Source organism: Pan troglodytes, chromosome 9 (genome assembly GCF_028858775.2).
Source record: "Pan troglodytes isolate AG18354 chromosome 9, NHGRI_mPanTro3-v2.0_pri, whole genome shotgun sequence".
NCBI classification, from domain to species: Eukaryota; Metazoa; Chordata; class Mammalia; order Primates; family Hominidae; genus Pan; species Pan troglodytes.
In genome coordinates this window covers 113,468,654-113,491,958 of record NC_072407.2, presented here as the reverse complement: position 1 = coordinate 113,491,958, position 23,305 = coordinate 113,468,654, and the positions used below count along the sequence as shown (strand labels likewise).

The 23,305-nt window shown below is 38.5% G+C and overlaps 1 protein-coding gene and 2 non-coding genes across 16 annotated transcripts in view; 1 reads left to right on the top strand and 2 right to left on the bottom strand.

Moving 5' to 3' along the window:
• Positions 1-416: 416 nt before the first annotated feature.
• MIR34C (microRNA mir-34c) lies at positions 417-492 on the bottom strand. Its single transcript, NR_035765.1, has one exon. It is a non-coding gene; the product is annotated as a microRNA mir-34c (primary transcript).
• Positions 493-910: 418 nt separating this feature from the next.
• Positions 911-993, bottom strand: MIR34B (microRNA mir-34b). The gene has a single exon (NR_035764.1). It is a non-coding gene; the product is annotated as a microRNA mir-34b (primary transcript).
• A 533-nt stretch (positions 994-1,526) lies between these two features.
• Positions 1,527-23,305, top strand: part of BTG4 (BTG anti-proliferation factor 4) — a 53,584-nt gene continuing 31,805 nt past the window's right edge. For 3 of the 14 annotated variants that reach the window (XM_063783405.1, XM_063783407.1, XM_063783406.1), the window contains exons 1-5: positions 1,537-1,770; positions 15,154-15,352; positions 15,815-15,952; positions 16,541-16,712; positions 18,636-18,787. In XM_063783405.1, coding sequence (XP_063639475.1) covers positions 15,180-15,352; positions 15,815-15,952; positions 16,541-16,712; positions 18,636-18,787 — 635 coding nt within the window. In that variant the 5' untranslated portion in view covers positions 1,537-1,770; positions 15,154-15,179. Of the gene's footprint in view, positions 1,771-6,033; positions 6,131-15,153; positions 15,353-15,814; positions 15,953-16,540; positions 16,740-18,635; positions 19,136-20,133; positions 20,224-23,305 lie in introns of those variants that run through there. The other 11 variants (XM_063783401.1, XM_063783403.1, XM_063783402.1 and 8 more) reach the window with 9 other exon arrangements.

Below are 23,305 nucleotides of genomic sequence, written 5' to 3'. Positions count from 1 at the left end.
GCAAAGGAAATGGACACATAGCAATAACCACAATTTATGTCTTTATGGCACTTTATTCTTTCAAAATATTACTAACAATATTACTTTCAAAATATTACTAACAATATAGTCTCAAGAAGTTAATAATCACATGTTCATATAATAACATACATCAGTCAGCTAAGAAAAAAATCATATTCCCCCTTATATCTAAAATTTTGGTTAAGAGCCTGAAGGAATATTGAAAAAAAAAAAACAAAAAAACAAAACCCCACATACATACACATTACATACATTGTAAACTTAGTAGCTGAAATGTTGATTTTTTTCTTTTGGCTGAGCAATTAATAGGCAATGGATGAAATCAGCATTTTCCAACACCCCTCTTCCCCACGCACATTGATGATGCACAGGCAGCTCATTTGGACGAATTCCCAAATCTTTTTACCTGGCCGTGTGGTTAGTGATTGGTACTATTAGCAATCAGCTAACTACACTGCCTAGTAACTAGACTCATAGAAAAAATTGCAGTCTCAAGTTGGTACCCCAACACGTTGTGACAGGCAGGCAATTCATTGGTTGAGTTGGAGCTCAACTGAGTTGCTAGCTTGGTGAATACTCTACTAGACGATGGCAAATAGACACAGTGAATCATAGCATACAGTATTAACTGTTACATGGGTGGAGGGGCTTCACCTCCAGGGATTTTGCTTTCCTGGCATGAGACTGTTTCATCTTCTGTGACTCCTAGAGAGAGCTAACAGTTTAACTGTATCTGGAGAAACCGCGGGTTTCCTCGCACTTGCAGCGGACGCTCGCGGGGCAGGCTGCGCAGGACCCACGCCGACGCCGCGCTTCTCAGGCATCTTCTCTCGAAGGCTGCGGGCTGCCCGAGCCGGCGTCTTCTTCCCGGCCGGGCGGCGGTGATGCTGTGCCTTGTTTTGATGGCAGTGGAGTTAGTGATTGTAACCACCACAGTACAATCAGCTAATGACACTGCCTACAAACCGAGCACCGGGCACCCGCGGCTGCAGCTCCCGGACGGTCCGCAGCGCCGACGCGGGGTCGGGGCCCGCCTCGGACCCCATTTCACCGGGGGACGCCCTACCATGGCTGGGCGCAAGCGGCCCCCGAGGACACCCCCGGGCCCAGCGGGACCCCCGCCGGCCTCGCAGCGCACAGCACGCGTAGCTGGGCCAGCGGGCGGCGCTGCCGGGGAGGACCGGCGCCCTCCCAGGCCGGGAGCCGCGCCCCGACCCCGGTGACCCCCGGGAGTGCCGGGCCTCCCCTTCCCGCAGCCTCCCGCTCCTCTCAGGGCCCTCCCGCTCAGGTTCCCCTCGCTTTTCCTTTCCCCTTCGCCTCCTCGGCCTGGGCTCCCACTTCCTTCACGCCAGGCATCAGTTCCCAGCCCCAAACCCTAGAGCTGGCTCTCTCGACCCCGTGCGCCCCGCCGCTCTGAGCGGCCGAGTGACTGTGGCGGGGGCGACCAACCGTCCTTGGAACCCCGCGGGCCGAGGGGCGGGGCGGGCGCGAGACGGGGCGGGGGAGGGGGGGTGGGGCGGGTGGGGGAGGGGGTGGGGGAGGGGAGGAGGCTGAGGGAAAGCGCTGTGGGCGGTCCCTGAAGGGCCTCCAAGGGAGACGCCTAGAAGATGGAGGCCCAGATTCTTGAGACGTTTCTCTTTCTGATCTAGCAGGAGGGACAAAGAGCTCCTCCACTCCCTCATTCCCCAAGAAGGCCCCCAGCCTACCCAGTTTCCGTGACCATTCCGCCCTGGGAAAGCGGCTTCCCAGGTACCTCAAATTATAGGTTTGAATTTTCCAAATGGAGGTGGACTTGGGTAGCCTCTGACATATGGGAGGATGGCTTGGAGAGTCTCATCTGCACCTCTGTGCTCTGTTGGGGACTTGGCCTTATACTCTTAGAGGGCCATGCAGTGATGTGAATGAAGCCTGGGCCTTCTAGTCAAATAGTGAGCCAGGCAGCTTGTTAGTTACATCAAATCGTGGTCCTCTTGAGATCAAGGCCATACCATTCAAGACAGTATATATATAATAAATTACTAAAGTAGGGACTATTTAGAATAGTAGAAACTATTTGTATCAGAAATAGAAGGGAGGTCCTCAATGAGAGCTGTAATAGGTCAAAGAAGGTTCCCAGAGGAGGTGAGACTTGAGTAGATCCTTGATGCAAGAGTACATTTGGATATTCAGGGTTAGGGCTGTGGATGCCAGAAAAACAGTATCTTGTGACAGTTGGGCAAAAGGGACAGTTACAGAGGACTTCTGGGAGATCTCTGCTAATAACTTTCCTTCCCCTCCTTTGCCTTTAATGAATTAATCAGGAGAGGATAAGGAATGTTCTCTTTATCCTCACCTTGTGAAATTCAGCTGGAAGCAGCCTCCCCTAGAAATATGGTCTTCATGCATCCAGTATAGAGCACCCATTGCTGACACCAAAGGCTTAGTTCTAAATTAGTTTCTGCAAAAGAAAACTTCCCACCTATAGATTGATTCCCTAAAACCAGCAAATGGTCTCATAGATGCCACAAGTAACATGAACAGGGGCAGGTCATCTGGATCATTCAATACAAACTCCAAACTCACACTATTAAAACAACTAAAGAACTGCCCAAGGATGTTTGAATAAGTTATAGCATTTTCTTTGCATATGAAAGACAGCACTTTTTTCCCAAATGCATACTTTGTTCTGTACACCCCATAGTGAAGGGAAAGAAACCAAAATACAAAATATGTAGCACAGAAAATGTTAATTGTAAAAATTAACTCGTAGAATTAAATTGCGAAAGACAAGCCATCTACAATAACTGTATTTTGTATTCATCTTATCTTTGTGAGGGGCACAGTGTTTTAGCACACATTACATAAATGACTCACATTCACCTAAATATACATACATGAAACTAGGAGCAAAATAGTCTTCATTCCATTAACAATATGCAGACTTAGAGAAATCTTGGTTAGGAGATAGTTATAAAAACGATTCTCTTCTACCAAATTGTTAGTCACTTTTACCCAATACTATATCGAACACTTCTTCCCAACTGATGTTTTATGATTATTAGTTGCATCTTAAATATCTTACCTGAGCTGGATTGCTGCCATCCAAGGCAATGGTTGTGTTAGATGCCTTGAAAAGTAGGTTTCTACAGACTTTTCTTCAAAAGTAATAAAAAATAAAACTCATATGTAAAAGTCATGATGATGCATTGCCTACTGAAATAACTTTTTAAAATGAGTTTATTTTCTATGTAGTACAACTAAAAATTTAAATAACGACAAAAAATGTGTGTGGCCTAGTTCTGTTGGAAAAAAAAAAGAATGCTTGTTCTTAGGGTTGCTGTTGATTTGGCCTGCAGTTACTAGAGAAACTCCAAGGATCTCATTCCCTTTATGGTTCATGTCTAGGCATGCCTGGAGACCAGGGAGACCCATGATTTAATCTAAGTAAGAATGCTTGTGGTGTTTTAAATGCCCACACAGAGGATTGCATTTGTTTTAGACAGTACAAGGAAGGCACCTTTCAGGGGAATTGTTTACTGTTTTAATTTCTGGGCTTTTGGTGATTAGGGAGATGGAAAAGGAGCTATCAGGAGAGGCAAGGTTGATGACTAGGAGGAAGCCAAGAAGAGTGTAGAAAACAAATACCTTCTGCTTTAGCTTTGGCACATTTATATTGACTTAATTTACCACTTCTAGATACAAGACTAGATTGATAGGAATTGGGAATTAGAAAAGGTGGAGACAGGCCGGGGGTTGTGGCTCACACCTGTAATCCCAGCACTTTGGGAGGTCAAGGCGGGCGGATCACGAGGTCAAGAGATAGAGACCATCCTGGCCAACATGGTGAAACCCTGTCTCTACTAAAAATATAAAAATCAGCTGGGCGTGGTGGTGCGCACCTGTAGTTCCAGCTACTTGGGAGGCTGAGGTGGGAGAATAGCTTGAACCTGGGAGGCAGAGGTTGCAGTGAGCCGAGATCGTGCCACTGCACTCCAGCCTGGGTGACAGAGCAAGACTCCATCTCAAAAAAAAAAAAAAAAAGAAAAAAGAAAAAAGAAAAAAAAAGATGGAGACAGTGGAGACAACATATCCCTCCCTTCAATACGTACAAACTCACCATCTCCCACAGCTTTTGAAGGATGTTGTTGGAAGAGGAAGAAATGAAGAATTAGACTAATTAGAAATTACTGGATTTTAGCAGCTTCTTTATAAACCTGTTTTTTTGTTTGTTTGTTTTTGTTTTTGTTTTTTTTTGAGATGGAGTTTTGCTCTTATTGCCCAAGCTGGAGTGCAGTGACGCGATCTTGGCTCACTGCAACCTCTGTCTCCTAGGTTCAAGCGATTCTTTTGCCTTATACTCCTGAGTAGCTGGGATTACAGGCGCCCACCACCATGCCTGGCTAATTTTTTGTATTTTTAGTAGAGATGGGGTTTCACTATGTTGGCCAGGCTGGTCTCGAACTCCTGACCTCAGGCGATCCACCGCACCCCCCTTGGCCTCTCACAGTGCTAGCATTACAGGAGTGAGCCACTGCACCTGGCCTAAACCTGTTTTTTTAAATGCATATTTACTCATAGGAAATATAAAACCATATCTTTGTTTATAGATCAATAAATGTCAGATTATTAAACTTCTTGATAGTATACCTAGAAACTAGTTTATATGTTGAAGCAAGACTAAATTGAAGTCAATTCAGTGCCTTTGAAGAACTAAAAATGATTGAATCTATTTATGGGAGAAGATTTTCTTTTGAGCTAAAATGAACTGCCAGCGGTTTTTATAATTCCATATTTCTAGTTTCATTTCATTGTACTCTCATTAGTAAGAGTGCACCAGATTCTTAATTAGCTTCTTGTTTATATTTATTGATTAATCAATACTGTTGCTTTAAGTATAAAATGTTAATTTATCTTTCAGGTAAATCATAAGCAGTCTAACAAAATAGTCTCTATAATTAAAGTTGCCGGAGCTCTTAGGTATGGCTTCAGTAGGAGCAAACAGGTTGCATATTTTCCATCTTTAGAGAACAATCTCTAAGGATTTATGTGGTCTAGTTGGTGAGATGGACAATGTGTGTATATATAGATAATTAATATGTTAATTATATTAGTATGTAATATGAATATATCAATATAACTTATAGTAATAGATTAAGAATTCATGTTTGTGTTATATATTCTATTTATATTATATGTAATTATTTAATATCAAGATGGTTATATGAAAAAGTGCTTCAGGAATCCTGATGACTAATACATACTTCATTATTGCCAACATTTAGGAAAAAGGAAAAGGAAAATTATCAAAGGTTAGGACACAGAGAAGGCTATATGGAAAAGATGAGCCTAGAAGCAAAAATACTAGAGATGAAGAGGGAATGTTTTGGTAGCAGGAGCAATTTGTGAAGGAAAAACACAAGCAAATTTATGGAGATTGTAATGTATAAGGCCAATTGGAAGAGCAATGAGTGTGTTCCCATTGGGGAAATAAGATTAAAGAGGACTTTAACATTTAAAGTCCTCCATGATCCTACTTACCTGCCTGCTCATACGTTTCTGTGAAGTTCACCAAAAAAAAAAAAAAAGCCCAGGGAGTTTCAATTTCATTATTCTGCTCGAGGAGCCCCAGATGTATACAATGTGTTGTTTTATAAGGATTCATAAAGTAGCATAGATTAGAAGAGGGAGAGACAGAGGAGACTGAAAGACCATTTAGGAGATTAGTAAATTTCAGTACGAGGTGATGTAAAAAATATGGGATGAAGAGAGAAACTTTGTGAAGGAAACTTTGCATGACTTGGTTGATAACTGGTTCAAGTGAACAAACGGAATAAGATTAACTTCCACACTTCGACGAAAAGTAGAGGTGTTGAGGGGGAAAATCTAGTCAGAGAATAATTGTGATTTTAGGTATAGGCATGTTTAGTTTTAGGTCATGGAAGAATATTGTGGTGGAGTTAGATATGTGGAGTTAGAACTCTGGTAGGAGGCCAGAACTGAAAAGAGATTGAAGCTCTTTTATCCTCTTGATAGTTGAAGTCACGAGGAGTTCTCCAAGAAAGGTCTGCTGGCTGATTCTTCATTGACCTACCAGTCCCTGCTATCAAGGACACTAGAGTAGGTGATGACGGTAATGTATTAATCTCGAATAGAGAATAGAATGAGGAAAACAGAAGGCTCAGGATCAAATCTGAGAGGATCCCTCTCCTCTTTAGGGGCTGACAGGAGGAAGTAGATCTTGGGAAGGGTTAGCCCACAGGAAGCAGAAGAGAGGACTCTCACAAAAACCAAGCTGTTTTAAAATTCATACGCTTACGAATTCAAGAGAATCTGCTGCATTGGCACCACCACATCACCAAGGTTTGGTCAGTAAAGAATTAGCCATAGGTAGCAGATGATTGGATTGGCTCTACCAGATTTTTTTGTCCAGGGCTTTATTCATTGAGTCAATGAAGGATCAATGATCTTCTCTAGGCTAGAACTAAACAGATGAACTTTCTTGGCCTTGTCCTACTACTGATTGGCCTCTGTCATCTCTCTTAAAAAAATAAAAAATGAAAAACAATAAAAAACAAAAAAAACAAAAACCCTCAGGTAGATTTTCAGGTTTATAAAAGTAATTTTAAGGTTTCAATAAGCTAGTTAGTAGTCTGCACAGTTGAAGAAAGTTAATAAACTTTCCCCTTCTTAAGAGCTCTAGGGTGTATTCTGTAACTCTATTAAGCCAAAAGGAGAAAACAGACTGATTATCCTGTTAATTAATTGATTTACAAGAATGAAAATACTTTATGCCATCCTCTTAAACATCACTCTGTGTCTGCTTATTCTTGTTTTTATTTCCACAGTCCTCATTTGGCACTTAAGCTTTTTTTTTTTAAAGTGGGAAACTTATATTTAGTTAAAAAATTTACATAATCCTCATTTGTTATCTTTATTTCCTCTATATTCATAGAATATATCTCAAGGATTTCATCATGCTTACATTTAGTAAAGTTCACATTGTCCTTTCTGCTCTTAGCTCCTCTATAGTTTGTTGAAATCTTAAGCTCAAATTCTACTTCCTGGGTAAAATCTTCCCTAGTACCTTTAGTTCTTCCTGATCCTTTCTCTTCTCTAATTGCTTTGACACTTAATATAGTCACTCTAAAATCAGTATGTTCCATTAATAAGAGAGTATTATTCTATATTCTAATTGTATTTTGAATTCAGCATTTTATTATAATGGTATAGAGTGCTGATACATATACACATATTTATATTAGTATAGAGTGTTGTACATAGGAACATTTTCTTATACTCTGAATTATTTTTAGTGAGTTATCTTGGTTTCTTTTTTTAAGGGGTACATATTCTTGTTTGTTACCTGGGTATTACATGCATAATGTTGGGTGTTGGGCTTCTGCTGTACTTATCACCCCAGTATTAGGCATTGTATCCAGTAGGTAATTTTTCAACCCTCCCCACCCACCTTTGGAGTCCCCAGAGTCTATTTTCTCTATTTTCATTTCCACATGTACCATTTCTTTAGCTCCCACTTACAAGTGAGAATACGTAATATTTTATTTTCTGCTTCTGGGTTAGTTGACTTTGGGTAATGGCCTCCAGCTCCATCCATGTTGCTGCAAAGGACATGATTTCATTCTTCTTTTATGATTGTGTAGTATTCCATTGTGTATATATACACCATATTTTCTTTATCCAGTCAACAGTTGGTAGACATGTAGGTGGATTCCATGACTTTGCTCTAATTGTAAATGGTGCTGCAATAAACACACAAGTACAAGTATCTTTTTGATATAATGATTTCTTTTCCTTTGGGTAGATACCCAGTAGTGGGATTGCTGGGTCGAATGATAGTTCTATTTTTAGTTATTTGAGATATCGCTATACTGTATTCCATAGAGGTTGAATTAATTTACATTCCCACCAACAGTGTGTGAGTATTCCCTTTTCTCTGCATACACACCAATATCTGTTGTTTTTTGACTTTTTAATAAAAGCCATTCTGACTGGAGTGAGATGGTATCTCAATGTGGTTTTAATTTGCATTTCTCTGATGATTAGTGATGTTGAGCATTTTTTCATATGTTTGTTAGCTGTTTGTATTTCTTCTTTTGAGAAATGTCTGTTCATGTTCTTTGCCCCATTTTCAATTGGTTTGTTTTATGTTTGTTGAGTTGTTTGAATTTCTTGTAGATTCTGAATACTAACTCTTTGTTGGAGGTATAATTTGTAAATATTTTCTCCCATTCTGTGAGTTGTCTTTTTATCCTATTGATTATTTGTTTTGCTGTGCAGAAACTTTTAGTTTATGTCCTATTTCTCTATCTTCGTTTTTTATTGCGTTTGTGTTTGGAATCTTCATCATAAATTATTTGCTTAAGCCAATGTCCATAAGGAGTTTTCCTAGGTTTTCTTTTAGGATTTTTATAGATTCAGTTTTTATAGTTTTACATTTAGGTCTTTAATCCATCTATAGTTAATTTTGTATATGTTAAGAGATGGGGAATTAGTTTCAGTCTTCTGCATATGGCTAGCCAGTTTTTCCAGCATCATTTATTGAATAGGGTGTCTATTTCCCATTGTTTATTTTTGTTGACTTTAATTGAAGATCAATTGGTTGTATATATGTAGCTTTATTTCTAGGTGAGAGAACCCCATACTGTACCATTAATCTCTGGGTTTATTTTTGTACTAGTACCATGCGATTTTAGTTACTATAGCCTTGTAGTATAATTTGAAGTCAGGCAATTATAATGCCTCTGACTCTGTTCTTTTTGCTTGGGAGTTCCTTGGCTATTTGGGCTTTTTTTGGTTCCCTATGAACTTTAGGACTGTTTTTCCTAATTCTGTGAAAAACAAGGCTGGTAATTGGATAGGGATTGCATTGAATACAGATTGCATTGAATCTGTAGATTGCTTGGGTAATATGGTTATTTTAACCATATTAATTCTTCCAATTCATAGCATGGAATGTTTTTCCATTTATTTGTGTCATCTACAATTTCTTTCATCAGTGTTTTGTAGTTCTCCTTGTAGAGATCTTTCACCTCCTTGGTTAAATGTGTTCTGAAGTATTTTGGTCTTTTTCGTGGCTATCCTAAGTGGGATTGGATTCTTAATTTGGTTCTCAGCTTCAATGTTACTGTTTATAGAAATGCTACTGATTTTTGTACATTGATTTTGTATCCTGAGACTTTACTGAAGTTGTTAATCAGGCCAAGGAGTCTTCTAGAGGAGTCTTTAGGGTTTTCTAGGTATACAATCATATTGTCAGTGAACAGAGATAATTTGACTTCTACTTTTCCAATTCAGATGCCTTTTATTTTTTTCTCTTGCCTGATAGCTCTGGCCAGGACTTCCAGTACTATGTTGAATAGGAGTTATCTTGGTTTCTAACTTGAAACGTTATATAAATGTATGTATTTTTTGTGGTCTTTCAAACAATGCCACTTACATTGTGAATGCTCAGTAATGCAGATAGAAAATACAAATTAGGAAGAAGCTTGTGGCGGATAAAACACTTGCTTAGTATTATTGGTAAAGGAATTTTACTTTGATTAGGCTGCACTAAAATTAATTTCTTTTGAGTTCAAATCAACATTGTATGGCTGTAGAATTTTATTAGATAATGTTTTGGGAAATGCAATTTTGTTTCAGCAATTAATGTAACTTCCTTTTATGTGGCTTGACCATAATGGAACTGAGTTTATGTGTGGGTTACAGAATCAGTTCATTATTTTATAAAATAGTGCTACTTGCTTGCTGTTGTTAAAAAAATACTTTCTGTCAGAAGTGGACTTTTGCTAAAACATCTATACCTTTCCCCTCTTTAGCAATAACATGTATTTGTGAATGGATGGGTGAGCCTAGGGATATAACTTGTAGTTTAGGGAGGGGAGCTAAATAAATGAAATGGGGTTATGATAAGACTGGTTATTACATCACAAGTCCAGCAAATTTAATATTCAATTCAGATGATATTTTAAAATTACTTAGTCTATTTTAAAACTTTTATAAGCATAACTATTTTCATTTTATAAATGAAGTTTAGCTAAAACCAAGAAGACAAATGTAGAACCAGATTTTCGAGTTTTACCTTCATCGATGAACTTTGGGGCTTGACTATTCCTTAGCCATCAAGTTGAATTTCCTAATTTTAAAATGAAGAATGCAATTCTAGAAACTATTACTTGTACAAGGTCATGTCAGTCATATTCATGTTTTATACCATTTGATTCTCTGTTACAGGCATAATAGGAAATAAAATATGTCTATGTTGCTTCACTGCCTTTCTGTTCTTCATCCTCACTCCAAATGGCCAGAACCTCTTATTTCTTGTTTTCTGTGGTTCTTCACCCAGACATAATCCCCTCACCCAAACAGAACACCATCCTGTTGCTCTACTATGGATAGTTCATTGGACATTTTCAAAAAGATATACTTGAAAGACAAGGTTTTAAGCAAGGGAACAAATGTCTTATAATGAGAATTTTAGACATGACACAAGGATAGTGGGAGAGTTGTTCAAATTTCAGCAGTAATTTTCTCTTCTACTTAGCTCTGGGATTGGCTTAGGCCAGACCAGGTTGGTCTTTCTGCTAAATTCTGACATCTTGTCAGTGGACATTACTCCTTGGGTATTTAATTGCCATTGAAAGCTCAGTATACCTCAATCTGAACGAATCACCATTTGTTTTATACTGATTCTTCCACTGAACTTCATTCTTTCAATGATAACATTAATCTGTTGGTTACAAGTGTTTGAAACTTGGGGTAAATTTTGAGTATTTCATTTCCCAAACTTTACATCCAAGTAGTCACTTGTGTATGTATTTGGTTTCCCTCTCTAGATAATAAGCCTCTTGAAAGGAAAGTTGAATTTTGTTTTTACCCCCAGCCCCACTAATACTTAGTGTCTGTGAAGTAGGTGGTCAGTAAATAGTCACTAAGTGAGTGTTAATTAAAACAGAAGGTGTAGTTGTCATTAATGTAAAGGAGGTGATTTAAATAAGGTGTTTCAAGTCATAAACAAGTAACGGAAGGAAACCTTGCATGATGTTTACTTTTTATTTGATTGTTCTTTCCTGAAATCTAAGTACATTGTTATTCTACTATTCTATTCATAACTTTCAAGGCCTGCCTGGGCCTGTTGCAGAAAATAATGCTAGGAGAGGGTTCAAAACCTCATTAATGTACTTCACCAACTCAAAGTGCAAGGGAACAGTTTGTCATCAGGAAGATGAAGTAATGAAAGAATTATAAAAACACCTGGCACCATTCTATTATTGTAAATGCAAACTGACCATTTGAAAAGAAAAAAATTTTTGTGTTTGTTAATGCATCTGTTGCCTTTAGTTCAGAAGCAAAATTTCAGCAGTATACAAGGAGTTACCCTAATTTTCAGCTTTGTCCCTTTTAACATAAATTTTAAAAAATAATCTTTGCAAAAGTTACCCTAGCAAATGGCTAGAAAATATGAGAATAAATGATGCAAATTTGTCCTAATAATCTGTTAAACTTAAGGCATTATTAAGCAATCAAAAGTGTAAAATAAGCTTAAAATCTTCTTCACAGCTAAGGCGGTATCTATCTTAATGATTTCCACTTTTGCTGCACATTAGAATCGCTTGGGGAACTTTTAAAAATCCTGATGTGCAGGTTGCACTCTATACCAATTAAGTCAGAATGTCTTGGCCGGGCGTGGTGGTTCACACCTGTAATCCTAGCACTTTGAGAGGCCAAGGTAGGAAGGTTCCTTGAGCCCAGGAGTTCAAGACCAGCCTGGGCAACATAGGGAGACTCCATCTCTGTTGAAAAAAAAAATGTCTGGGGTAAGGGATAGGAGGCAGACATTGGTATTTTTAAAAGATCTTCAGGTGATTCCAAAGTGCAACAGTTTAGGTACCCCAGCCACTGAGGAAGAGGAATGACAACTACATCATGGACAGCTGAAACAAACAAGATACTATGGAGTTGGAAGATTATTAAGGTCCTACTTTCACGTTTGTTTATTTTAATATGTTCTGGGTACATAGTAGATGTTTAAATATTTACTAAATTGAATTAAATTAATCTTAATTAAATCGTAAATCATATTCTTAGATATCAAGATGCTCAGCCACCCATTTCATAGTCCTTTTAAACAATTTTTAAAAATTGATACATAATAGTTGTATGTACTTTGGGGGTACATGTAATATTTTAATACTTGTATACAATATATAATGATCAAATAAGGTAATTGGGATATCCATTACCTCAAACATTTATCTTTGTGTTGAGAACATTACAAATCTTCTAGCTATTTTGAAATATACAACAATTGTTACCTATAATTTGTCTACTGTACTAGAATAACTAGAACTAATTGCTTCTATCTATTTTTGTATCCTTTCCTCTGCTGTACTGGAATACTATAACTAATTTCTTCTATCTATTTTTGTATCCTTAACCAACTTTGATAATCCTTATACTTACATTTCTTATACCTCTCAAGCATCAAAGACATTACAATAGCCAGCACACTACCTAATATATGTATTTCATCTCAGTTCATCACTAGTGAAAGGTTTTTTTTATTTTTTTGAGAGGGTCTTTGCTCTGTTGCCCAGGCTGGAGTGCAGTGACACAATCATAGCTCATAGCTTACTGCAGCCTCAAACTTCTGGGCTCAAGTGGTCTTCCCACCTCAGCCTTTCGAGTAGCTAGGGCTACAGGTACATGCCACACCAAGCTGACTTTTAAAATTTTTGTAGAGACAGGGGTCTTGCTGAGTTGCCCAGGCCGGCCTCAAACTCCTGACCTCAAGTGATCCTTTCGCCTGGGACCAAAGTGTTTGCATTTCAGGCATGAGGCCCTCTGCCCAGCTCAAGAACAAGTGCTTTAATGTTATCTAGTATAATCTTAATTACAACCTTATGAGTTCACTATTGTACCTCCCATTTCACAGGCAGAAAATTAAGTTGCCCAAGGTTACACAGATGGTGAGTCCTAAAGTTGTAATTCACACCCAGGTCTATCCGATCTTAATGCCCATATTTTTAAACTTTGTATTGTGCAGGAATGGAAAGATATGACAAAATGATAGCATTAATGAAAAAGAGTACTTGCAAATTCAATGTGAGTCTGTGGTGTGATGCCACTGCCAACAAGGTAAAAGCCACCTGAGGTTGTGTTCTGGAATACAGTATTCAGAGGGAGGGAAGAAACAGTCCCATGCTAGTCTTTAGGGGTGGAGCACACCTGGAGCATTGTGTGCAAGCTGGAAAAAAGAGGATTACTCACACACCTGACACTCATTGTGATGTGAGTACCCAGCACGGTGAGCTGTGTCTGTAGGAAAAACTCTTAAAAAGCTGAGACTATTTAGGCTCCACAAAGAGAAAGCTGAGGGAGGCTGAGTAGCTAGTATTTGAAATATCATCATGTGGTGGAACATTAGACACGATTGGTGTAGTTCCAGAAGGAAAAACTAGGCCGCACATATAGGAAAATCAGAGGTAGATTTGGCTCCACACAGAAAGGAAGGTCTGGCTGTTATTTGGAGCTTTTTAGAAATGAAATGGACTTCCTTGTAAGACAGTGAATTCCTTTTCACTAATGAAGAAACTGAATGATCACTAATCCTGAGCGTTAAAGACTTAACGTATGTCAGGTGTGGCTTCTTAACGCTTAATGGGTATTAGAATCACCTGGGGGAACTTGATAAATACTGATTGCCAGGCCTTACCTTGAGAAGAGTTGCTTCAGCAGATCTGAAATAAGGTCCAAGAATCTGAATTTTTAAATTTATTTTTATTTTATTTTATTTTGAGATGGAGTCTTACTCTGTCACCCAGTCTGGAGTGCAGTGGTGTGATCTTGGCTCACTGCATCCTCCGCCTCCTGGGTTCAAGTGATTGTCCTGCCTCAGCCTCCTGAGTAGCTGGGACTACAGGTACATGCCACCATGCCTGGATAATTTTTGTATTTTTAGTAGAGACGGGGTTTCACCATGTTGGCCAGGCTGATCTCGAACTCCTGACCTCAGGTGATCCACCTGCCTCGGCCTTCCAAAGTGTTGGGATTATAGGCATGAGCCACCGCGCCTGGCCAAGAATCTGAATTTTTAACAAGAAACACAGTGAGTCCAGATCACATGGTCACTGACCCACCCTTTGAGAACTGGTGAGGTTAGATAAACTCAGATCTCTTCCACTTATCCTACAAATAAACACTTTAGTAAAAAATGTGTAGTCAACATAATGACTGCTCAAAGTTGTCTTAACAAGTTTTATAAGAAATCTAAGGCAAAATTCCTTAATATGTTGTCAGCTAAGCTAGAGATGACATCATTGGAATGTACGATATTAGGATATGGAAGGAGAACACTTGATTCTCACTCTGTGTTATAAAAGATAAGATTATAATAGCAAAATAGAAAATATAGATCCAGTTTGAAAATTTTAAACACTTCAAATAGAGAACCCACTCCACTTATGCCAAGGAGCAATCAGATGGAGACCAGATTGGCATATGAAAAAGCCATATGATCATTTCAATAGGCAGCACCTGTGTAAGGTGAAACACCCATCAGCCTTTAGGGCCCAGGCTTATATAAACTTCAGCCTCGAACTCACAAACAGGTGTGGGTGAGAGTTGGAAACATAAGGGATAGTGCGGTTGGTCTTCTAAGTCTCGCCCACTTTTCTTAGGGGCTAAAGAGCTTTTGTTGGCAAGTATAATGTGTTTGATTATTCCTAAAGCATGCAACTTGGAGCCACATTTTGGAATTACTCTCTCCTGAAATATTTTGCTCTTTGTTAATATATCTTTAAAAAGTGATGCTTGAGGTAATTACTGTCCCATATCAGGATCTTTTTTAAGTTGTAGTGATGTTTCATTTATTACTTAAGTGCTTTAAAATTTTAAAAAGACTTTTTTTTTCCCTTTGAAAACCTTTAAAACTGGGCTATTTGAGGAATTGCTGTTCTTGGCTGTTATGTTGATTGATAGTGTGCATGTACTTATCTAGTTTACTAAGGACTTCTTTCTAGCAGATTTTCTCAGTTTTAACTTTAAGGTATGTAAAATTTCCAAATGGCAGTTAAATATTGATAATAAGTTAAACCATTTCTTTCTATTTTTTCTTGCTTCCTTTTAATGATTCAGACCTCCTTATCTATTTTTCTTGAATCATGAGAGATGAAATTGCAACAACAGTTTTCTTTGTCACAAGATTGGTGAAAAAACATGATAAACTAAGTAAACAGCAAATAGAAGACTTTGCAGAAAAGCTGATGACGATCTTGTTTGAAACATACAGAAGTCACTGGCACTCTGATTGCCCTTCTAAAGGGCAAGCCTTCAGGTGAGAGCTAGTATGTGGGATGGCAAAGGGAAGCAATCACCAAGCAACCAGCCAGCTCCTAGGAAAATGGAGTGATCTTGTTTTCTGCATATAACTAACAAAAGTTTTATGGGCTCGAGTTCATTTGTTTGAACGTGGAATTGAAAGGAGGAGACATAGTAGATGACACTGTGGCTGGAAACAACAGAGCAAAGCCCCTTATGTGAGGTAGATTAAACAATTTCTAACTTGTCTTTGCCATGAAAGATAACTAATTTTGTGACTTAGTGATGCAACATACATTCTGAGCCACTGTATCAAAAGTTGATGATGTCTTACTTGTAAGAGTGGAGGGTGGAGGAGGCTGAGGGGAAGGTGGGGATGAGGTGGGAGCTATGTGTATTGGAACAGTATGTGCATAATGTGATTCTCCTGCTAAAGTGTCTGTCATCATGTCTTCGTTTCCCTTCGCTTTTTAAAAAGGTGCATCAGGATAAACAACAATCAGAATAAAGATCCCATTATAGAAAGGGCATGTGTGGAAAGTAATGTAGATTTTTCTCACCTGGGACTTCCGAAGGAGATGACCATATGGGTAGATCCCTTTGAAGTATGCTGTAGGTGAGTAATCTCATAGTTTGTGTGCTGTGTGATACCTGGAAACCTTAAGTTAGACAACTTTACATACCTTCATGAAAGATGATGCCCCAAAGCCTTGAGTTGGCAGCAGGGATACTTCTTGGTTAAGATTTTAGATGCAAAATTCTGTTAGACAATGCAGACTTCTATTGAAAGTGGGTGAGGTGGAAAGCACAATGATTTTGCAAAATATTTGAAATGTGGCTTTAATCACAGCACCTTATTACAAACTATAGATTGGTAACAGTATCTATTACAAACCGTAGGTTGATAACAGATGAGTGTTATAGGCAACATCAGAAAGGAAGGAGAGTTATCTACCATGGGACAATTCAGTTCATTAACTGAATCAAAAGAAACTAGTCTTTGTTTTTTTCTGAACAATTAACCAAAATAGCTCTTATAGAATATCCTAATTTATAACAGTGTAGTAGGTGAAGGTCATAATGTCCTTCAACTTTTTAAGGCAATTTCTTTTAAAATAAGTTAGCATATTGTCTCCAGGAAAGATTGGAGATCTTATGGAAAGTTGAATCGCTAATTAGCACTTAAATTTCTTTTCCTACTTAGGTATGGTGAGAAAAACCATCCATTTACAGTTGCTTCTTTTAAAGGCAGATGGGAGGAATGGGAACTATATCAACAAATCAGTTATGCAGTTAGTAGAGCCTCATCAGACGTTTCCTCTGGCACTTCCTGCGATGAAGAAAGTTGTAGCAAGGAACCTCGTGTCATTCCTAAAGTGAGCAATCCGAAGAGTATTTATCAGGTCAAGAGTGTTCCAGTTCTTTTCTATACTTTTTTTCTATCTAATTCTAAAAAGAATGCACTCATTATGAAAACAAAGAAGCAAAAAAACATGGAAAGAACAAAACTGTAGATTTTTAAAAGCCAGACTCTTAATATTTTGGCAAAACTTTTTCTGTCTCCTTCACTGCACAATGTATTCCCTACACTTGGCTGAGCTTTTAGGATCCACATAATCTTTTATTGTCCTATTTCTTCATACAGTATTTGAAGATACACAGGTTTCCTTCCACTTAAATTCCTACAGAATCAAAGATTAAGATTAGTGGGATTTTTTTTTCTGTCAATTGAAAATACCACGGCATTTATAGAAAATTTGGATTTAGGAAAGGTCAAAGGCCTATAAATTCTGCCACTAGAGCAGTTTTTCTCAGCTATTTTTTTCTTCTTTTTAAACCATAACCCATTCAAAATATGTATATTTACATTTAAAAAGTTTCATGAAACAGTGCTTATCTTTACTAGGAGCAATGCTCCCAATGCTCCCAATACTTCCAATTAAATTCATTTGATTTCAAGTATCTAAATTGATTTCATGACCCACAATTTGAAAAACACTGATCTAGAGAGAATTTGTTAACACTATATGTATATATTTGTTTGTATGTTCTCTTAATCACCTATGTATTAAATGTTAAAGCAATTAAAATTTTAATATTCATTTGCCTCCCTTGTAACTTATTATTGGCAGATATTCTAGGCTGTTTCCACATGGTCGTAATATTTTTTTAAAAGCTGGTAACTCGTATAGTGATGCCTGAATTTTAGGTTGTTTCTTGAGATTTGATTCTCAAGCACAGAACTACTGGGTCGCTGAGTATGAACATTTTACTGGTTTTTAATATGCAGCCGAAACACCATGTAGAAAGTTGTATTTATTTGTAGTCTCACCAGCTGTATGTAAAAGTGCCAACTTTGCCATTTTTTTCTAGAATTGGCTATTCTCATTTAAAAAACAGATAATTTGATTAACATGATATGCATATATAATACAGTATTAGTGAAATTAAACATTAAAACTTTCCATGTGCCCAAATGTTTTAGCACCTACTGTCCTACAAATTTTCTCTTATTCAGCCATTCATTATTTGAAGTTCTAATGTATTATTGTAGGTTCTTTATATGCTGGAACGATTTTAACCCCTTGACATATTTCTGGCAAATGTTTTGTCCCTAGTTTTTTAAACTATGTGTGTCATTGATAGTTTCTTGGAAACAGTGACTTTAAGTAAAATGATGTATGAAAAAGCCATTTTTTTCCTCAGTCTTATAACCAAACTATGTTATTCAAAGACCTGCTATATGTCATTTAGCTTAAAATTAGTTTCCAATAACCTATCGAGGTTGTTGAGTGAGGATTTACAGTATTTGCCCTTAATTCTATTTTTATTTTTAGAAAGGTCTTCTTCCATTTGGGGATCAGACCTGTAATCAGCTGTATTCTTTTACAGCAATGTCTTTTCAAAGTGTGATCTGTAAAACATCTGTATCCATCATCTTAGGTGTTTAAAATGAAGATTTCTAGGCTGTGGCCCCAGAGATCATGAACATGCAGTTTTGGATTGGGTTGGCAGTGGTGAGGTAGGGATGGAAGAGGGACAATTCAAGAATAAACATAAACTTGAACAAGCGTATTAAAAAGTTTTTAGTTGAATTAATTAACTTTTTAAAAAGGTACAGTATAAAGTGATTTATGTTCCCGCCAAGTGCTAGAAATTTTTTTCAAAGACGGTTATGCACTTTCAATTCTATTCATTTGTGCTCCCTATGCTTTTGAAGTGCCTGACTTTTGAATTATGGGTTCATATTTAGTCCTTACAGCTAGCTTATTAGAGATCTTTATACTTTTTTTTTCCAGGTTGAAAACTTGAAACAGCCCTTTCAATCTTGGTTACAAATCCCCCGCAAAAAGAATGTGGTGGACGGCCGTGTTGGCCTCCTGGGAAACACTTACCATGGCTCGCAGAAGCATCCTAAGTGTTACAGGCCTGCTATGCACCGGCTGGACAGGTACCACTGGGTCAACACACACCGATGACGCAGCGACTGGGCACGTGGTGGGCAAGAGCTCAGAGGAGCGCCTTTATTCTCTCTAAAATAAAAATGAATTTAAGGTTGAGAGGCCCATGAAACAAAAAATGACCATATTAGGGACTAGGGTACACAATGGTAAATCCTCTCATACAGATCATCACTGTTCTTAGCTGTACTTTTAATTCTTATTTAATTTTACATGAAGTTTTATGTAACATCAGTGAATGTACCCAGTAAGGTAACAGAATGAAGATGTTGACCTGTAATAAGACTCCATGAATTATGAAAAGTAATGGTTTAAATAAACGTACAGTGTTTTTAATACTTCTTAGTACAGTTTGTTGCAAGAAACAAACTTTTAAAAGTTTATTTTTTGTAAAGAAGGAGTCTCCCTGTCTTTGTAAAGGCTGGTCACAAACTCCTGAGCTCAAGCAATCCTCCTGTCTCGGCCTCCCAAAGTGTTGGGATTCAGGCGTGAGCCACCGTGCCCGGCCACCATTCATTCTTTCTCCCCTCACCCTCTACCACTTGCTAGAGGGAAAGTTGATGACTCTGCAGTCCATGTCTCTACAAATTTGATAGCAGTGAGAATTGTTTTGGCTGCTACTTTTCGATGTTTATGGTATGAGGAAATGCCCATTAGGCTGCTGCTGGTGAATTTTATCTTTGTTAGATTTTATAGATTTTAAAATTAGGAAGGGAGATTCTACAATCCAGCTTCACTTTATTAGCCAAAAATAGTTTGACTCTTCTAAATTCTGTGTCTCTAGTTGTTAGAAAATTCCCAAAACCTTGTTGACTGGACCCATTCCTACTCATGCTGTTTGTTCTCAGCCAGGTCCTTGCTGTTGTTTGGCAGATCCTGTTAATCTCCACTTAAGCCATATTGTAGCTGTCTTCTCAATCTCTTTTTACTCCACCCTCCTGTGCTCTCAGCAGGGGACTTGTTCTTTTTGTTTTCTCCTACTTCAAAACTTTATCCCTCCCTTCTCCTCTCTCATCTCCATTTTAAGGCTTTGCTCTTCTCCAGCCGCTTGTATCTTCTCCCTACATCTTGGTTTTCTTGCTGAGTTTCTGCTGTTAGGTGGTTCTGGATCCAGGAAGCTGGTAGCATTGGAGCAGTCACAGCTTGATTCTCTTGGAGTAGACTTGTGCTTTGGGCCAGTGGCTCTGAGTGGATACAAAAAGTTGTGACCTTGAGTCCCAACTTGGGTACGACATGCCAGCAGTCATGCTAGTGCTGATGAAGGGGGAGGGAGCTTGATTCTAGCCTCATTACTTTGGGTGCAGCTCTTAGTAATCATTTTTTCTTTTTTTTCTAGAAATGATGGTTCATTAGGGCACATAGCAGCATTATTTTGTGGGACAAACTCACCTACCCTTAATGGCATATGAGGTCAAGTTTCTCTGCTGAAAAGTGAGTTTGTCCTCTCTTGAAGAGCTTTCTACTATAGTGTGGGAGTTGTTGTGAACCTCCCTAGATTTCTCTCAAGGCAACCACAACACTAGTTTACTGGCCCCTCAGCAAACCATCTCCTGGAGGTGGTTGTGATGTTTGCCAGCCTCCATACGTGTGTGGGTGAATTCTGGTCTCCAGATAATGGGGCAGAAACAAGACTACCAGCAATGGGTGTAAGTATTAGGCTTTAGGATGCTGGCATGTATGTGAATGTACTTTAGTTTAATCCTTAACCATCAAGTTAGAATTTCTGGTAACATTTCATTTTCTCTGCCTCCCTACCTTCTGCCCTTGTGCAGGCAATTGTCATTAGTTACCTGATTATTGCAACAGTCTACTAACAACAGTAACTGTTTCTCGTCTTGTTACCTATCCTAAGGTAATCTTTACTCTCCAGTTTAAAATGTTTCAATCAGGAAATTATTCAAATTCTAGAATATGACTTCTGGTCTTAATGACTTGAGTTCTTGCATATCTTTTCAGCCTAACCTCGACTCTTTTGGACTCTGTTTGTTTGTTTGTTTGTTTCCTTTGAGACAGAGTCTCACTTTGTTGCCCAGGCTGGAGTGCAGTGGCGAGATCTTGGCTCACTGCAACCTCCGCCTCCCAGGTTAAAGTGATTCTCGTGCCTCAGCCTCCAGAGTAGCTGGGACTACAGGCGTGCGCCCCCATGCCCGGGTAATTTTTGTATTTTTAGTACAGACGGCACTTCACCATGTTGGCCACGCTGGTCTCAAACTCCTGGCCTCAAGTAATCTGCCCACCTTGGCCTCCCAAAGTGCTGGGATTACCGGGGACTCTGGTATTTAAGACTTCTTGATTGGGATACTTCTCACCTTGCCTCATTGTTCTCCCTTCCCTCTTGATCTTTGGGTATCACTTGAGATGCTGCCTCTTCCAGGAAGACTTCCTGATCCCCAAGTCCAGTTTACAGTCATATGTTAGGGGTTCCTTACAGCATTCTGTCTGCCCCTAGAAGAGCACTTATCTATTATAATTGTTTCATAGTTATCAGTATCCTCCCAATAGACTGAGTTTTCAGAGTACAGATACCTCATATTCCCATTTAATGTTGGCATATAGCAGTGTTCAGATTTATAGACTGAATGACTTTATTGGTGATTAAATGCTTGCCTAATATATAATCTGATACACGGCATTAAATAATGCTTTTTGGTTGATCATTCTCTCAGCAGAGTAAGAAGTATTGTGTTCTAGGCTGGGCATGGAGAACTAATCGCTGTAAAAATCTGAAGCTGTTTGGTCTTTACATGTACAATTTAGTGGACTAAAAAAAGAAAAATCAACCATATATAATAGTTGCTAGATAAAAAATGCAACATAATATTTGGATATGACAGAAGACTGAGTGATTTTTCAAGAACCTTTACACAGAGGGTTTTATTAATAGTGTCCCTTGCAGTTTGCAAGGTTGGTTTAAAAACATTTCTTCCAGCCAGCAGAGGTGACACTGTACCCCTGAACCCCATGCTGCTGATGGACACTGCTAGTCAATCACAGTGTTCTGATTTGGGTTCAGAGATTGCCTCATAATTCTTGTAGCACAGTACTTGAGATGACCATTATAATTAATTGTTCCAAATTGGTACTCAGGAAGAAACCAATTCCACAGTGTGCTAGGGTTTGGCTCAGAGGCAGCCATCCATGAGCATATGATCCCTGTGTAATCCTTTAGAGCCTCTCAGGAGGCTCTGAGCAAATGTGTAGGGGAAAAATATAATCAACTATATATTTTTATTGTGATAAAAAGTAGTCAATATACTTGAAAAGCCCCTAAATATATTAATGCCATATCTATTAGTCTATTTGTATAATAACCAAATTAGATCTTCCTAATCTACATTTTGAAAATTTTCTATGATGAGTATGTGCCACTTATTTTTCTTTTCTTTTCTTTCTTTCTTTCTTTTTTCTTTTTTTTGAGATCAGGTCTCACTCTGTCACCTAGGTTGGAGAGCAGTGGTGCAATCATAGCTCACTGCAGCCTTGACTCCCTGGCTTGAGTCATCCTCTTGCCTCAGCCTCCTGAGTAGCTGGGACTACAGGCACCTGGCTAATTTTTGATTTTTAGTAGAGAATGAGGTCTCGCTATGTTGCCCAGGCTGGCCTTGAACTCCTGAGCTCAAGGGATCCTCCCGCTTCGGCTTCTCAAAGTGCAGGGATTACAGGCATGAGCCACCGTGCCTGGCCGCCTCTTTTTAAAAAAATTTTTATCTTGAGGTAATTATAAATTCACATGCAGTTGTAAGAAATAACATAGATTGCATGCATTCTTTTACCTAGTTTTCCCCCTTGGTAACATTTTGCAAAACTTTAGTACAGTATCACAACCAGATATTGACATTGCTACAGTCAAGATACAGAACACTTCCATCACCACAAGAATTCCTCTTGTTGCCCTTCTATAGTTGCACACACTTCCTCCCACTCCCATCCCTCTCTTAACCCCTTGGCAACCACTAATCTTCCCCCTGTTCTTTTAATTTTGTCATCTCAAGAATGTTATAAATTAATCATACTGTAGGTAACCTTTTGGAATTGGCTCTTTTCACTAAGCATAGTTCTTTGGAGATTCATCCAGGTTGCTGCATGTATTGGTAGTTTATTCCTTATTGTTGCTGAGCAGTATTCCGTGGTATGGATACATCACAGTTTAGCCATTTACCTGTCAAAGAACAACCGGATTGTTCCTGGATATTAGGAATAAAGCTGCTACAAACATTTGTGTAGACAATGTGTGAACATAGGCATTTATTCCAGAGAAATAAAAACATATGAGTGCAATTAATGGGTCATATAGTAGTTGCATGCTTAGTTTTTAAAGAAACTGCCATTTTATGTTCCCATCAGCAATGTATGAGTGATTCAGCTTTTCCACACACTTACCAGTCTTTGGTATTGTCATAATTTTTTATTTCAGCCATTCTGATGGGTGTGTAGGGTATCTTAGTATGGTTTTAATTTACATGACCCTCATGGCTAGTGATGTTGAACATCTTGTGCTCATTTGGCAT